The following is an 18,087-nucleotide window of genomic DNA, read 5'->3' as shown; positions in this document are numbered from 1 at the left end:
TATAAATATTCAACCCCTTTGTTTAGGCAAGCCTAAATTAGTTAAGGAGTAAAATTTCGATGAACAAATCACATAATAAGTTACATGGACTCAGTCTGTGTGAAATAACAGAGGTTGATATGATTATTTTATGACCACCCCTTCCTCTGTCCCCCATACATACAACATCTAAGGTCCCTTAGGCCAGTATTCCATTTCAAACACAGATTCAAATATCAGGGAGCTTTTTTTGAAAGCCTCATAGAGAAGGGCAGTGATTGGTAGATGGGTAACAATAACAAATCAGACATTGAATATCTCTTTAAGCACATGGTCAAGTTAATAATGACGCTGTGGATGATGTATGAACCACCTAGACACATGGAAGATGCAGTCGTCCTGAACTGAGCTGCAGGACAAGGCCATCATTCTATCTCAAGGCCATCAGACTGTTAAACAGCCACCACTAACACTGAGTGGCTGCTGCCAACACACTGACTCAACTCCAGCCACTTTAATAATGGGAATTGATGGGAAATGATGTAAAATATATCACTAGCCACTTTAAACAATGCTACCTAATATAATGTTTACATACCCTACATTATTCATCTCATATGTATACGTATATACTGTACTCTATATCATCTACTGCATCCTTATGTAATACATGTATCACTAGCCACTTTAACTATGCCACTTTGTTTGCATACTCATCTCATGTGTATATACTGTACTCGATACCATCTACTGTATCTTGCCTATGCTGCTCTGTACCATCACTCATCCATATATCTTTATGTACATATTCTTTATCCCCTTACACTGTGTATAAGACAGTAGTTTTGGAATTGTTAGTTAGATTACTTGCTGGTTATTACTGCATTGTCGGAACTAGAAGCACAAGCATTTCGCTACACTCACATTAACATCTGCTAACCATGTGTATGTGACAAATAAAATTTGATTTGATTTGAAGAATGAAACTGCTCAGTGATGTTTCCATTATTATTTTATTCAACTTTATTTAACTTGGCAAGTCAGTTAAAAACTAATTCTTATTTACAATGACGGCCTAGACCGGCCAAACCCGGACGATGCTGGGCCAATTGTGTGCCACCCTATGGGACTCCCAATCACTGAGATGCAGTGCCTTAGACTGCTGCGCCACTCGGGGGCCCCATGAGGCCTTTGGTCATTTTAAAAGAGTTACAGAGTTCAATGTCTGTGATGGGAGAAAACTGAGGATGGATCAACATTGTGTGACTCCACAATAATGACCTAAATGGTGGAGTGAAAAGAAGAATACAAATATACAGAATAAAAAAGTCCAAAACATGCATCTTGTACGGTACTAAAGTAATGCTGCAAATGTTTAGGGCAAATGTTTAGGCAAATCCAAAACAACACATCACTGAGTAACTGCCTCCTTATTTTCAAGCATGGTGTTGGCTGCATCATGTATGGGTGTGCTTGACATCGGCAAATACTGTGGAGTTTTTCAGGATAAAAATAAAAGGGATGGAGCTAACTACAGGCAAAATCCTAGAGGAAACACTGATTCAAGTCTGCTTTACACCAGACACTGGGAGAAGAATTCACCTTTCAACAGGACAATAACCTACAACACAAGGCCACATCTACACTGGAGTTGTTTACCAAGAAGACAGTGAATGTTCCTGAGTGTCCAAGTTACAGTTTTGACTTAAATCTGCTTAAAAATCTTTGGTAAGACTTGAAAGTTGCTCTCCAGCCATGATCCCCAACATCTTGACAGACCTTGAAAAATTATGAAAAGAATAATGGGCAAATATTGCACAATCCAGGTGTGTAAAGCTCTTAGAGATTTACCCAAGAAGACTCACAGCTGTAATCACTGCCAAAGGTGTTTCTAACGTATTGACTTAGGGAGCTGAACACTTAGGCAACGACTATATTTTAGTTATTTAATTTACAGCATAAAAAAATATATAGTACCAGTCAAAAGTTTGGACACAGCTACTCATTCAAGGGTTTTTCTTTAATTTTACTATTTTCTACATTGTAGAATAATAGCGAAGACATCAAAACTATGAAATAACACATATGGAATCATGTAGTAACCAAAAAAGTGTTAAACAAAATCTAAATATATTCTATATTTGAGATTCTTCAAATAGCCACTCTTTGCCTTGATGACAGCTTTGCACACTATTGGCATTCTTTCAAGCAGCTTCACCTGGAATCCTTTTCCAATGGCCTTGAAGGAGTTGAGCACTTTTTAGCTGTTTTTCCTTCACACTGCAGTCCAACTCATCCCAAACCATCTCAGTTGGGTTGAGGTTTGTGGATTGTGGAGTCCAGGTCATCTGATGCAGCACTCATCACTCTCCTTCCTGGTCAAATAGCTCTTACATAGCCTGGAGGTGTGTTGGGTCATTGTCTTGTTGAAAAACAAATGATAGTCCCACTAAGCGCAAACGAGATGGGATGGCAATTTGCTGCAGAATGCTGTGGTAGTGGTAGCCATGCTGGTTAAGTGTGCCTTGAATTCTAAATAAAACACTGACAATGTTACCAGAGAGCACCATCACACCACCTCCTCCATGCTTCACGGTGGGAATCACACATGCAGAGATCATCCATTCACCTACTCTGCGTCTCACAAAGACACGGCGGATGGAACCAAAAATCAGACATTTGCACTCATCAGACCAAAGGACAGATTTCCACCAGTCTAATATCCATTCCTTGTGTTTCTTGGCCCAAGCAAGTCTCTTCTTCTATTTGGTGTTCTTTAGTAGTGGTTTCTTTGCAGTAATTCAACCATGAAGGCCTTTTTCACGCAGTCTCCTCCGAACAGTTGATGTTGAGATGTGTCTCTTACTTGAACTCTGTGAAGTATTTATTTGGGCTGCAATTTCTGGTAACTCTAATGAACTTATCCTCTACAGCAGAGGTAACGCTGGGTCTTCCTTTTCCTGTGGCGGTCCTCATGAGGGATAGTTTCATCATATCGCTTGATGGTGTTTGCAACTGAACTTGAAGAAACGTTCAAAGCTCTTGAAATTACCCGAATTGACAGACCTTCATGTCTTAAAGTAATGATGGACTGTCGTTTCTCTTTGCTTATTTGAACTGTTCTTGACATAATATGGACTTGGTCTTCTCCCAAATAGGGTTTTCTTCTGTATACCCCCCTACTTTGTCACAACACAACTTATTGGCTCAAACACATTCAGAAGGAAAGGAATTCCACAAATGAACTGTTAAAATGCATTCCAGGTGACTACCTCATGAAGCTGTTTGAGAGAATGTCAAGAGTGTGCAAAGCTGTCATCAAGGAAAAGTGTGGCAACTTTGAATAATCTCTAATATATATATTTGGATTTGTTTAACACCTTTTTGTCCCAACTTTTGACTGGTGCTGTATTTATCTTTTCTTCTTCCACTTTGACATTACAAAGTATTTTTGTGGAGATTGTTGACAAAAGAAATACAGTTAAATCCATTTTTAATCCCACTTTGTAACACAATAACATTTGAAGAAATACAAAGGGTATGAATAGGTTTGCAATGCCCTGTAACAATCCTCATAGGAAAGCTCTTTGGATAACCAGTATGTCGCCTAGCCCCTAGATACGATTCCTAGAAGACAACTTACAGTCAATTAAAGCATGCCTTCATTTGACGATACATATCTGCGATCTATAGGACTCTCAGAGTGCATAATAAATTGTCTTTGTGCCAAACTGTGATTTTAAAGCCACTTTGTGTGCAGTCTTATTTACACTGGAAAAAGGGAGCGGAGTTACCCAAATGTTATATAATAAACCTTCTAACAATGTAATCATAACTTTAACAACGTTATAGAATGACCCTCATAACACTGTTACTGAATAACACCCTTTCTCTTCTGTCGACCTCCAGGTGTCGGAGACGGTGGTGCTGCGAAACGGTGATTTCCTGATCCGTGATTCGCTGTTAAACGTGGGCGACTATGTCCTGACGACCAGGTGGAACTATGAGGTTCTGCACTTCAAGATCACCAAGGTCCTGGTCAGGTCCAGCACTGAGTCTAAGGTATGTATTGTAAACTTACATAATTTACATCATGTTGTTGGATCTAACTTTACTGTTTTGAAGGATTTAGTTATTTTTGGGGGTAAAACAATTATTACAGTTAAACTATTTAAAATACAAATAATCCCAGAGGATGACACATGAAAAACATGAAAAACACTTATTTCCAATTTGTTAACACATGAAAAACACTTATTTCCAATTTGTTAACCACAAGTGAACACATGTCCATTTATTTAACATTTGAAAGGTCCATAATGATTTCAATTAAATTCCAGGTCCAGTACCTGTTAGAGAAAGACAGTTTCGACTCCATACCTGAGCTGATGAGGTACTACGTGGCCGGACGGCGACCTGTCTCCCAGCCCAGCGGAGCCCTGATCTACTGTCCAATCATACGCACCCTCCCCTTGCGTTACCTGGAAGCAACGTTTGCCTTAGCCAATAGCAGACATGGCCTAGCCCACTCACCATCCAGTCAGAAAGGAGCGTACATTAAGAGGCGGAGCGTGACCATGAACGACGGTTTGACCACGGACAAGCTGATACCTCACAGGTCAGAGACTAGAGGAGAGGGAGTCTTTCATAGATTGTTACCCAATCTTCTTCGGGTAAAATGTTCACCTCTTCTCAGTAGACCAATCAGGTAAAATGTTCACCTCTTCTCAGTAGACCAATCGGGTAAAATGTTCACCTCTTCTCAGTAGACCAATCGGGTAAAATGTTCACCTCTCTCAGTAGACCAATCGGGTAAAATGTTCACCTCTTCTCAGTAGACCAATCGGGTAAAATGTTCACCTCTTCTCAGTAGACCAATCGGGTAAAATGTTCACCTCTTCTCAGTAGACCAATCGGGTAAAATGTTCACCTCTTCTGAGTAGACCAATCGGGTACAATGTTCACCTCTTCTCAGTAGACCAATCGAGTAAAATGTTCACCTCTTCTCAGTAGACCAATCGGGTAAAATGTTCACCTCTTCTCAGTAGACCAATCGGGTAAAATGTTCACCTCTTCTCAGTAGACCAATCGGGTAAAATGTTCACCTCTTCTCAGTAGACCAATCGGGTAAAATGTGTAACTGGCACTTCATTTATGAGATGACTTGATTTGGAGCTTTGTCAAACTTGCTCAATTCAGACGTATGGTTCAGACCATGGACCCACAGCCGTATTAAAAACAGATGGAAAATGAATGTGTTTGTTGGTGTTTGCAGCTCCTCTACTATTCACAAAGACGCCATGAGGAACTGTGCTCTGAGTATGGACCTCATCCAGGAGTATCGCTGTCCTCCTTTAGGGGAGACACCTCTCTCCCCAGCCTACAGCCACAGTGAGTCCTTTCTATGGAGATTATTGAATTATTAAGAGATTATTGAGATTATAGATAATTCATTGAGATTATAGATAATTCATTGAGATTATTGAATTATTAAGAGATTATTGAGATTATAGATAATTCATTGAGATTATTGCATACTGTGTGGGTTTGGTGGTCCTTTTGATTGAGCCTTTCAGGAGCCAGATGGGAACTTTTGTGGGTTTGCACTTTTGGAATCGTCTATTGGGCCAATTACACCATGCACACTCAATCAATCAAACGCAGCTGAAGTACATTGAGTGTACAACACATTAAGACCCGTTTCGTAATATGGAGGTGACCCTCCCTTTTGCCCTCAGAACAGCCTCAATTTGTCGGGTCATGGACTCTACAAGGTGTCGAAAGCATTCCATAGGGATACTGGCCCATGTTGACTCCACGGTTGTGTCAAATTGGCTGGATGTCCTTTGGGTGGTGAACCGTTCTTAATACACTTGGGAAACTGTTGAGCGTGAAAAACCCAGCACCATTGCAGTTCTTGACACACTCAAACTGCCACTTAAATATGTTGTCTTGCCCACTCACCCTCTGAATGGTACACATACACAATCCATGTCTCAATTGTCTTAAGGCTTAAACATCCTTCTTTAACCTGTCTCCTCCCCTTCATCTACACTGATTGGTGGATTTAACAAGTGACATCAATAAGGGATCATAGCTTTCACCTGGATTCACCTGGTCCGGGTGTTCTTAATGTTTTGTACACTCGGTGTATTTGTAAGAAAATCAATACTATTTGTGAACCCAGGTCTGGAATTTACATGTGTAACCCTGTGCTTTGCTGTCCAGTCCACAGACACAGAACCCAGTCAGGGGTTAGAGTTCTGGCTGTGGTGCCCCCCTCGCCAGTCCTGAGACACTCCAGCGACCCCCAGCTCAGCCCTGGCTCCAACAACAACCTACCAGACATGCTAGCAGCCAGCTCCCACTCCACCCCGGGCCCCTGCTCCTACGAAACCCCAGCAGATGGCTCCGAGACGGGGGGCAGCTATTGCGACTTACGGCCCACCCCGGCCCTCTGTCCTAAGGCTCCCTGTGCCGCCGGCATGCACCCCACACCTCCCACTAAGAGCTACGTGGAGAGGCTGCGTGTGGAGGAGGGCCATGGGCCTGCCCCAGGGAGGGAGGATGGGGCTGGAGAAGAGGTGTTCATCACCCCCCTAGTGGAGACAGCCTCCTCCTTCAGACCAGGGAGGTACCTCTCGCCACTGATGCCCCAGGAGAACAAGCCCTTAGAGATGAGCATTCTGAAGAGGGTTAAAGAGCTTCTGGCGGAGGTGGACGTTAGGACAGCTGCCAAACACATCACCATGGCTGACTGCACGGTATGGACACCGCACATACAGGACACATAGAGGGACACCGCACATACAGGACACATAGAGGGACACCACACATACAGGACACATAGAGGGACACCGCACACATACAGGACACATAGAGGGACACCGCACATACAGGACACATAGAGGGACACCGCACACATACAGGACACATAGAGGGACACCGCACACATACAGGACACATAGAGGGACACCGCACACATACAGGACACATAGAGGGACACCGCACATACAGGACACATAGAGGGACACCGCACATACAGGACACATAGAGGGACACTGCACACATACAGGACACATAGAGGGACACCGCACACATACAGGACACATAGAGGGACACCGCACACATACAGGACACATAGAGGGACACCGCACATACAGGACACATAGAGGGACACCGCACACATACAGGACACATAGAGGGACACCGCACACATACAGGACACATAGAGGGACACCGCACACATACAGGACACATAGAGGGACACCGCACATACAGGACACATAGAGGGACACCGCACATACAGGACACATAGAGGGACACCGCACACATACAGGACACATAGAGGGACACCGCACACATACAGGACACATAGAGGGACACCGCACATACAGGACACATAGAGGGACACCGCACACATACAGGACACATAGAGGGACACCGCACATACAGGACACATAGAGGGACACCGCACACATACAGGACACATAGAGGGACACCGCACACATACAGGACACATAGAGGGACACGGGCACAAACACACAGACACAAACACATACACACAATACGCATATACCATCCACTCTTTATTAAAGCTAGAGCCCATATCTTAACAGAAGCAGGCTAACGGAATGTTCCTTGGCCTTGTGAATGTAACACGGTGATGTCACTAATCCCTAATGAGTGTTGCTCAATGAACTCCTGTTGACAGTGGAACAGCAGAGAGGTTCATACAGGGATGACTATGCTATCCTAGGGCTGGGCGATATTGCCAAAATATTATATCACGGTATTTAAAAAAAAAAAAGAACGGCATTTGACAGTGACTGTATTTGACAGTGACTGTATTTGACAGTGTTTTTTAGTTTTTGGATAATAAACGTTCTACATTTTCTTCATGAGTAGTGAGTGATCCTAGTGTGGCAACACATACATTCTAAGAGATTTCAATGAGTCTTTCTACATTCTGATTATTTTATACTGTTCAATTCAACTTCAACCAAAACTAATTTCAGCACTTTTATCACTTCTGCATTTCCTGCACTCATTTGCAGTAGTGGAAAAAGTTTTGTCAGACTTGAGTAAAAGTAAAGATATGTTCATAGAAAATTACTAAAGTAAAAGTGAAAGTCATCCAGTAAAATACTACTTGAATAAAAGTCTAGAAGTATTTGGTTTTAAATATTCTTAAGGATCAAAAGTAAATGTAATTGATAAAATGTACTTAAGTATTAAAAATAAAAGTATAAATAATTTAAAATTCCTTCTATTAAGCAAACCCGATGGCACCATTTTCTTGTTTTTTAAATTTCCTGATAGCCAGGGGTACACTCCAACACTCAGACATCATTCAAAAACAAAGCATTTGTGTTTAGTGAGTCCGACAGATCAGAGGCAGTAGATGACCAGGGATGTTCTCTTGACAAGTGTGTGAATTGGACCATTTTCCTGTCCTGCTAAGCATTAAAAATGTAACAAGTACTTTTAGGTGCCAGGGAAAATGTATGGAGTAAAAAGTACAGTATTTTCTTTAGGAATGTAGTGAAGTAAAAGTTGTCAAAAATAAAAATAGTGATGTAAAGTACAGATACCAAAATAAATGACTAAAGTAGTACTTGAAAGTAATTTTACTTACTTACTTTACACCACTGCTCAAATGAGATAATTTCCACACTGCCACGTAGGGCTGCACGATATGGGCAAATAATCTAGGACTTATCTTTAACCAGATTTTGCAATTGAGATTTGACTTGCAAATTAGAGAAAAACTGTTGGAATCATGGAAATAGAATGACTATTCTAATTATATAGTTAGAATATAATAGTGGGCACTTTGAATACAGTGTTGTTTGAGATGACAACAAATTTAAATGCCAGGGAGGAGTTATTGTGACAGGGTAGGAACTAAAGTGTTGATAAGTGTTTCCTAGGGGACCCTATACTCTTTGGCTATATTGCATGTTTTCTCTTAGCTACTTCATGTAGCTAACATGTTCTTGCTTTGCATATTCCTCTTTGATTTAGAAGATCATTCAAATTCAATCAAATGTATTTATAAATCCCTTCTTACATCAGCTGATATCTCAAAGTACTGTACAGAAACCCAGCCTAAAACCCCAAACAGCAAGCAATGCAGGTGTAGAAGCACGGTGGCTAGGAAAAACTCCCTAGAAATGCCAGAACCTAGGAAGAAACCTAGAGAGGAACCAGGCTATGAGGGGTGGCCAGTTCTCTTCTGTGTCAGGTGGAGATTATAACAGAACATGGCCAAGATGTTTAAATGTTATTTGATGACCAGCGTGGCTAAATAATAATAATCACAGTAGTTGTCGAGGGTGCAGCAAGTCAGCACCTCAGGAGTAAATGTCAGTTGGCTTTTCATAGCCGATCTTTCAAGAGTATCTCTACCACTCCTGCTGTCTCTAGAGAGTTGAAAACAGCAGGTCTGGGACAGGTAGCACGCCCGGTGAACAGGTCAGGGTTCCATAGCCGCAGGCAGAACAGTTGAAACTGGAGCAGCAACACGGCCAGGTGGACTGGGGACAGCAAGGAGTCATCAGGCCAGGTAGTCCTGAGGCATGGTCCTATGGCTCAGGTCCTCCGAGAGAGAAAGAAAGAAAGAAAGAAAGAAAGAAAGAAAGAAAGAAAGAAAGAAAGAAAGAAAGAAAGAAAGAAAGAAAAAGAGAAAGAGAGAATTAGAGAGAGCATACTTAAATTCACACAGGACACCGGAAAAGACAGGAGAAGTATTCCAGATAAAACAAACTGACCCTAGCCCCCCGACACCTAACCTACTGCATCATAAATACTGGAGGCTAAGACAGGAGGGGTCGGGAGACACTGTGGCCCCGTCCGACGATACCCCCGGACAGGGCCAAACAGGCAGGATATAACCCCACCCACTTTGCCAAAGCACAGCCCCCCCACCACTAGAGGGATATCTTCAACCACCAACTTACCATCCTGAGACAAGGCCGGGGGGGGGGGGGGGGGCGCCAAACCGGACAAGATATTGTTGCACAAACAACATGCTGATTTAGGTCTACACCATCACTGGTGTTATCAGGCTGTATTAGCTAGCTACATTTTCTCTTACTCAGTAGATGTATTAGCTAGCTAGCTATTAGCATTAGCGGCTAACAATTAGCATATCACAAGATTTAGTACAACTTGCTAAGAAAAGACAAACTAGCTGTTTGCTGATGTAAGAAACACAAGCTAATAGTGTAATTATAGAACGCTAGTGGATTTATATTAAGAAGCAAAGTGAAAACAACATTGTTGTCATCAACATTGTTGTATGTGCTGCATTGACCATGCAGACTCAACGCAAGTGTCTCGTGGTTAAGGAACAGCATGCGCTCCTTGAGTGACAGGGGGCATAGCTATGTCTGTGTGGAAAGTGGCACGGAGAGAGCTGAGAAAGAGGACTCAAGTAGCGAAGTAAACTATACAAATTGACATTGCGCATGGCGTATCACGTTTAACAAACCAAGCATTGGTTTCCCTGCATCAATACCGGTATATCATAAAATATGGTATAGCGCCCACTATTTACTCTACTCTACTATTTGGTAACATTTGAATTAAGAGACAATTAACCACCAGTCTCAGTGACCATGAATACATTAAGTTAGAAATTACAATAAACCCTTTCTTCCTCTCTCCCTCTTCTCTCCTCTCTACATTTCCTCCCTCCCTCTCTTCTCTCTCTACATTTCCTCCCTCCCCCTCTCCTCTCTCCACCTCTCTCTCTCCATTTCCTCCCTCTTTTCTCTCTCCATTTCCTGCCTCATTCTCCTCTCCTCTCTCTCCATTTCCTCCCTCTCCTCTCTTCTCTCTCTACATATCCTCCCTCCGCCTCTCCCCTCTCCACCTCTCTCCATTTCCTCCTCTTTCTCCATTTGCTCCCTCCCTCCTTCCTCCCTCCCCATGTGATGTGCTCCCTCCCTCTGTCTGTGTGAAGGTTGCTAGGATACTGGGTGTTACCGATGAGATGCAAAGGATGATGGGAGTGGGCTCGGGACTGGAGTTGTTGACTCTTCCTCACGGACACCAGCTGAGACTGGACCTACTGGAGCGGTAAGGGTTCAGGTGGTAAGGGTTAGGGTTGTGGTTGAGGCTAGGGTTAGGTTTGAACCGGAATGTCGACATGAAGCTAGGGTTAGGGTTAGGGTTGTGGTTGAAGCTAGGGTTAGGTTTGAACCGGAATGTCGACATGAAGTTAGGGTTAGGGTTAGGGTTGTGGTTGAGGCTAGGGTTAGGTTTGAACCGGAATGTCGACATGAAGCTAGGGTTAGGAGTAGGGTTGTGGTTGAGGCTAGGGTTAGGGTTAGGTTTGAACCGGAATGTCGACATGAAGTTAGGGTTAGGAGTAGGGTTGTGGTTGAGGCTAGGGTTAGGGTTAGGTTTGAACCGGAATGTCGACATGAAGCTAGGGTTAGGAGTAGGGTTGTGGTTGATGCTGTTCTCATCCTATTCTTCCTTGCTTCATCCCTCTCCCCCCCTCCTCCTCCTCCCCTTCTCCTCAGGTTCTATACTATGTCTATAATGACAGCTGTGGACCTGCTGGGCTGTACCGGCAGTAAAGAGGAGAGGGCTGCTCTGCTCCATAAGACCATCCAGCTGGCTGCTGAACTCAAGAGCAACCTGGGGAACATGTTTGGCTTCGCCGCTGTGATGAGAGCACTGGAGCTACCACAGGTATGGACCAACCATGTACAGTACACACTCACACTCGCACATGCAGTAATACACACACAGTAATACACACACAAAACCAAATATCTCTGTGTCTCTCTCCTCTCTTCTCTTTCATCTCTCTGTCTCTCTCCTCTCCTCTTATCTTTCATCTCCCTGTGTCTCTCTCTCTCTCCTCTCCTCTTCTCTTTCGTCTCTCTGTGTCTCTCTCTCTTCTCTTCTCTTTCGTCTCTCTGTCTCTCTCCTCTCTTCTCTTTCGTCTTTATGTGTCTCTCTCTCTCCTCTCCTCTTATCTTTCGTCTCTCTTTGTCTCTCTCTCTCTCCTCTCCTCTTATCTTTCGTCTCTCTGTGTCTCTCTCTCTTCTCTTCTCTTTCGTCTCTCTGTGTCTCTCTCTCCTCTCTTCTCTTTCGTCTTTCTGTGTCTCTCTCTATCTCCTCTCCTCTCTTTCGTCTCTCTGTGTCTCTCTCTCCTCTCCTCTCTTCTCTTCTCTTTCGTCTCTCTGTTTCTCTCTGCCTCCTCTCTTCTCTTTCGTCTCTCTGTGTTTCTCTCTCTCTCCTCTCCTCTTATCTTTCGTCTCTCTGTGTTTCTCTCTCTCTCTCTCCTCTCTTCTCTTTCGTCTCTCTCTCTCTCTCTCTCTTCTCTTCTCTTATCTTTTGTCTCTCTGTGTTTCTCTCTCTCTCTCTCCTCTCTTCTCTTTCGTCTCTCTGTCTGTCTCTCTCTCTCCTCTCCTCTCTCCTCTTTCTTCTCTCTGTGTCTCTCTCTCTCTCAGATCTCTCGTCTGGAGCACACGTGGATGACGTTACGTCAGAGACACACAGAGGGAGCCATCCTCTATGAGAAGAAGCTCAAGCCGTTCATGAAGAACATGAACGATGGCAAAGGTATGGAGCGGGAGGCTGTGTGTGTCACTGTGTGTGTCACTGTGTGTGTCACTGTGTGTGTCACTGTGTGTGTCACTGTGTGTGTCACTGTGTGGGTTACTGTGTGTGTTTCTGTGTGTGTTTCTGTGTGTTTCTGTGTGTATTACTGTGTGTTTTTCTGTGTGTGTTTCTGTGTGTGTTTCTGTGTGTGTTTCTGTGTGTGTTACTGTGTGTGTTACTGTGTGTGTTACTGTGTGTTTCTGTGTGTGTTACTGTGTGTTTCTGTGTGTGTTACTGTGTGTGTTACTGTGTATGTTGTGTGTTTGACATGCACAGGACACTGGTATGTGTGTTTCTGTGTGTGTTTCTGTGTGTGTTTCTGTGTGTGTTACTGTGTGTGTTACTGTGTGTTACTGTGTGTTTCTGTGTGTGTTACTGTGTGTGTTACTGTGTGTGTTACTGTGTGTTTCTGTGTGTGTTACTGTGCGTGTTACCTTGTGTGTTACTGTGTGTTTCTGTGTGTGTTTCTGTGTGTGTTTCTGTGTGTGTTTCTGTGTGTGTTTCTGTGTGTGTTACTGTGTGTGTTACTGTGTGTGTTACTGTGTGTTTCTGTGTGTGTTACTGTGTGTGTTACTGTGTGTGTTACTGTGTGTGTTACTGTGTGTGTTACTGTGCGTGTTACCTTGTGTGTTACTGTGTGTTTCTGTGTGTGTTTCTGTGTGTGTTTCTGTGTGTGTTACTGTGTGTGTTACTGTGTGTTTCTGTGTGTGTTACTGTGTGTGTTTCTGTGTGTGTTTCTGTGTGTGTTACTGTGTGTGTTACTGTGTGTGTTACTGTGTGTGTTTCTGTGTGTGTTACTGTGTGTGTTACTGTGTGTGTTACTGTGTGTGTTTCTGTGTGTGTTACTGTGTGTGTTACTGTGTGTTTCTGTGTGTGTTACTGTGTGTGTTTCTGTGTGTGTTACTGTGTGTGTTTCTGTGTGTGTTTCTGTGTGTGTTACTGTGTGTGTTACTGTGTGTGTTACTATGTGTGTTTCTGTGTGTGTTTCTGTGTGTGTTACTGTGTGTGTTACTGTGTGTGTTACTGTGTGTATTACTGTGTGTTTCTGTTGTGTTTCTGTGTGCGTTACTGTGTGTGTTACTGTGTGTTACTGTGTGTGTTACTGTGTGTGTTTCTGTGTGTGTTACTGTGTGTGTTTCTGTGTGTGTTACTGTGTGTTTCTGTGTGTTTCTGTGTGTGTTTCTGTGTGTGTTTCTGTGTGTGTTTCTGTGTGTGTTACTGTGTGTGTTACTGTGTGTGTTACTGTGTGTGTTTATGTGTGTGTTTCTGTGTGTGTTTCTGTGTGTGTTACTGTGTGTGTTTCTGTGTGTGTTACTGTGTGTTTCTGTGTGTTTCTGTGTGTGTTTCTGTGTGTGTTTCTGTGTGTGGTACTGTGTGCGTTGTGTGTTTGACATGCACAGGACACTGGTATGTGTGTTTCTCTCTCTGTGTCAGTGTGTCTCTCTCTCTGTGTGTTCCAGAGAGCACTGTGCTGTCCAACACCTCCTTCCCTCATGTGGTTCCTCTGCTGTCTCTGCTGGAGAGGAGTGTGGTCGTGGGGGAGGGGCCAGGGGCGGGGATGGAATCCTGGGAGAAAGTGGAGGCGGGGGTTGACGTGGTGATGTCACACCTGGAGGCGGCCCGGACCATCGCTCACCATGGGGGGCTGTATCGCACCAACGCTGAGACCAAACTACAGGGTAAGGCCTGGGGGAGCGTGTGTGTATGTACGCGCTGTGTATTTGCTTGACTTGCACACACACGAGTTCCGGTTTCCCCGACTTAAATCACTGTCTGAATCTCATTCATCATTCGATAATCACAGACTCGTTCAGTCTTCATTGGAAGTGTTTTTTAGTCGAGCTTTAATGCAGGTCCAGGAAACCATTCCATAGAGTACAGAGTAGTATTACAGTATTGTGTGCTGAGTCAGCCATATTGTTATGGATTAACCACCAAGGGCTTGTCTGATTAGTGGATGTTGTGCATTGATTTATCTGACTGAGTAACAACTGTAGTGTTACAGTACATGTTGCTCCTTAATGCTGACGCATCCTAATATCTGACGGTGTGTGTGTGTGGTCAGTATGATGTATATAATGGGTCATTGACATTGATCTGAAATAATGATTGAGTTGTTGGTTGTTGTGCTATCTGTGGTAGTGTGCTGGTGATGGTTACGGTATGTTGACATTTATCACTATTGGTTCTGATTGATTCCAGTCGCTGGCGATGAGTGTATTGAGCAGGATGTCAATAACTATCTTAACTAGACTTTGTTTTCCACAATGTCTGTAATATTGATCAATCCCTCTCTTCTCTTTTTTTCTCTTCCTCTCCCTTATGTTCTGTTGTCTCCTCCTCTCCTCCTCCTCTCTTCCTCTCCTCCTCCTCTCTTCCTCTCCCTTATGTTCTGTTGTCTCCTCCTCTCCTCCTCTCTCTCCTCTCCTCCTCCTCCACCAGGCTTCCAGGAGAGGGAGGAGGTTCTGGAGATCTTCCGGACAGAGTTCCAGATGAGGTTGCTATGGGGAAGTCGGGGGTCGGAGGGCAGCCAATCAGAGCGCTATGAGAAGTTTGACAAAGTTCTGACCGCTCTGTCTCACAAGCTGGAACCTCTTGTACGCCACAGTGAACTATAGCACCCATCTCACCGAACACCCCTATACACAGCACTCACAGTGGTATGGCCCGTCTCCCCACACTGCTGCTGGATGATTCAAATGTGAGGGGAGGAAGCAGCTAACAGAGACAAGAGAATAGACTGAGAGAAGACGAGGGTACGCTAGGAGAGAAGGAGCGTCTCGCTGTATATCCCCATAAAAGTCATAAAGGGCTTTTTCAGAGCTCTTAAACTGTGTGGGATGTTACATATTCTGCCTATCTTCGAAGTACAGATAATTGTATGGTGTGCGCTTAGGGTCAAACAACACAGGGAAGGGAGTATAGGGAAGACAAAGCTCTGGTTTGTCTAAAACCTCCCTCACTAGTACTGTCACACTCTGTAGTATCACCAACTTAAAGAGACAGTAATATTTAAAACAATGTTTGTGCTCTTCAGGACACCTGTATACAATATATACAACTATCTATCTCTATGACCTGTGTCACCAGACCTCAGCTTCAGACTGAGAGGTAGTGTGTTCTGAAATCTGTTGTTCTTGTATAGACTCTCTGCATGTCTGCCATTCATTCCATATTCCATCACGCCCCCTGCTGATGACACCTGCAGTATGCTCATACAGCTGGTCTCTTATCTATCTGTTTTGAACAAGTCATATTATATGTTATGTTTCCAAATCACATCAGCTGTCTGAGGCGCACTGTGCTCTGCCTAAAAGCATTTTCTCTCTGTGGACTTGTGTCTCTGTTTGTGTGCTGTTCAGTGGCAGTTGTCTTATATGAGGGCTCTTCTGAGAAGCATTCACCCTCCCTCTTCTTTTTTTCATTTCTGGCATGTCATAAATGTTTCTCAAATCGAAACAAAATCAAATTGTATTGGTCACATGCACATATTGGGCAGATGTTATTGCGGGTGTAGTGAAATTCTTCTGGCATGTCATTCATGTTTCTGGCATGTCATTAATGTTTCTGGCATGTCATTAATGTTTCTGACATGTCATTAATGTTTCTGACATGTCATTAATGTTTCTGGCATGTCATTAATGTTTCTGGCATGTCATTAATGTTTCTGGCATGTCATTAATGTTAATGTTTCTGGCATGTCATTAATGTTTCTGGCATGTCATTAATGTTAATGTTTCTGGCATGTCATTAATGTTTCTGGTATGTCATTAATGTTAATGTTTCTGGCATGTCATTAATGTTTCTGGCATGTCATTAATGTTTCTGGCATGTCATTAATGTTTCTGGCATGTCATTAATGTTTCTGGCATGTCATTAATGTTAATGTTTCTGGCATGTCATTAATGTTTCTGGTATGTCATTAGTGTTAATGTTTCTGGCATGTCATTAATGTTTCTGGCATGTCATTAATGTTTCTGGCATGTCATTAATGTTTCTGGCATGTCATTAATATTTCCTGATGACTCCTGTCCCATTTACATCATATGAGCATGTTTTTTCAAAAAAATACCCATAATGCACTCTCACCTGTTTGTGTGAACTATTGTACTTCAGGCACATGTGTTATAATGTAAAACACTGACTGTGCTGTTCTCTTGATCGTTACATAGATTTTTTGAAAGGCGGGGCATTCCAAATACTGAGGGATAATTTTTTTCTCCTTCCTGACAAACTTTGTTGTCATGATAACATATTTGACAAACTTTGTTGTCATGGTAACATATTTGACAGACTTTGTTGACATGGTAACGTAACATGCTTGAGCCTCTGCTGTTCCCATACGATTCAGGTTTAACCGGCGTGAATGAATGTGCTTTGGTCTGAAAGCGATCCAGAACGTTCTCAGGGCAGAATGGAGCCCCCCCCCCCAGACCTAGCCTGGTCCCAGATCTGTCTGTGCCTTCTTCTTGCCAACGCCTATGGTTATTGCCAGCCAAACAATGCCCATAGGATTTGACACGACAGCACAAATAGATGTGGGACCAGGCTACCTCAGACCCCCCCAGTGACTGTATGATGGACTGTGGGTTGTTCTGTATGTAAGATGTGTGATTGATATTGAAAAGTCATTGAGAACATTCTACTCCAAAACCATGAAGAAAGTTTATTCGCAAAGTCATTGTAGGATCCTCATTCGATTTCACTCACTTTAATTCATCTTCATAGAATGTCCTCTAAAAATGTATTGTTGCTGAAATGCTTTAGTGAAATAAATGTCATGTAAAATGCAACTTCAACTTGAGGGCTTAGATGAATCTGGCAACTTCCTTTGAACTAAACACATTGTGACCTTTGATCAAATATTTCCTGGAAACTTTTCATCTGCCGACTCCTAAGCAGTGGTCATGTTACTGTCACAGTGGTCACGTTACTGTCACAGTGGTCATGTTACTGTCACAGTGGTCACGTTACTGTCACAGTGGTCATGTTACTGTCACAGTGGTCATGTTACTGTCACAGTGGTCATGTTACTGTCACAGTGGTCATGTTACTGTCACAGTGGTCATGTTACTGTCACAGTGGTCATGTTACTGTCACAGTGGTCATGTTACTGTCACAGTGGTCATGTTACTGTCACAGTGGTCACGTTACTGTCACAGTGGTCATGTTACTGTCACAGTGGTCATGTTACTGTCACAGTGGTCATGTTACTGTCACAGTGGTCACGTTACTGTCACAGTGGTCACGTTACTGTCACAGTGGTCATGTTACTGTCACAGTGGTCATGTTACTGTCACAGTGGTCATGTTACTGTCACAGTGGTCACGTTACTGTCACAGTGGTCATGTTACTGTCACAGTGGTCATGTTACTGTCACAGTGGTCACCTTACTGTCACAGTGGTCATGTTACTGTCACAGTGGTCATGTTACTGTCACAGTGGTCATGTTACTGTCACAGTGGTCATGTTACTGTCACAGTG

General features: G+C 43.2%; 1 protein-coding gene across 3 annotated transcripts in view; it reads left to right on the top strand.

Annotated features, from left to right (window-relative positions):
* LOC110536786 (SH2 domain-containing protein 3C) overlaps positions 1-17,402 on the top strand; it is a 111,643-nt gene extending 94,241 nt beyond the window's left edge. For all 3 annotated transcript variants that reach the window (XM_036936941.2, XM_036936944.2, XM_036936942.2), the window contains 9 exons: positions 3,889-4,041; positions 4,320-4,597; positions 5,255-5,370; positions 6,208-6,743; positions 10,949-11,064; positions 11,514-11,685; positions 12,453-12,564; positions 14,064-14,282; positions 15,046-17,402. In XM_036936941.2, coding sequence (XP_036792836.2) covers positions 3,889-4,041; positions 4,320-4,597; positions 5,255-5,370; positions 6,208-6,743; positions 10,949-11,064; positions 11,514-11,685; positions 12,453-12,564; positions 14,064-14,282; positions 15,046-15,221 — 1,878 coding nt within the window. In that variant the 3' untranslated portion in view covers positions 15,222-17,402. The remainder of the gene's footprint in view (positions 1-3,888; positions 4,042-4,319; positions 4,598-5,254; positions 5,371-6,207; positions 6,744-10,948; positions 11,065-11,513; positions 11,686-12,452; positions 12,565-14,063; positions 14,283-15,045) is intronic.
* The last annotated feature ends 685 nt before the right edge of the window (positions 17,403-18,087 follow it).

Source organism: Oncorhynchus mykiss, chromosome 12 (genome assembly GCF_057628025.1).
Source record: "Oncorhynchus mykiss isolate SJ-2025 chromosome 12, ASM5762802v1, whole genome shotgun sequence".
Taxonomy (NCBI): domain Eukaryota; kingdom Metazoa; phylum Chordata; class Actinopteri; order Salmoniformes; family Salmonidae; genus Oncorhynchus; species Oncorhynchus mykiss.
Note: the sequence above shows the minus strand (reverse complement) of the source record. Positions and strands in the feature narration are given on the sequence as shown.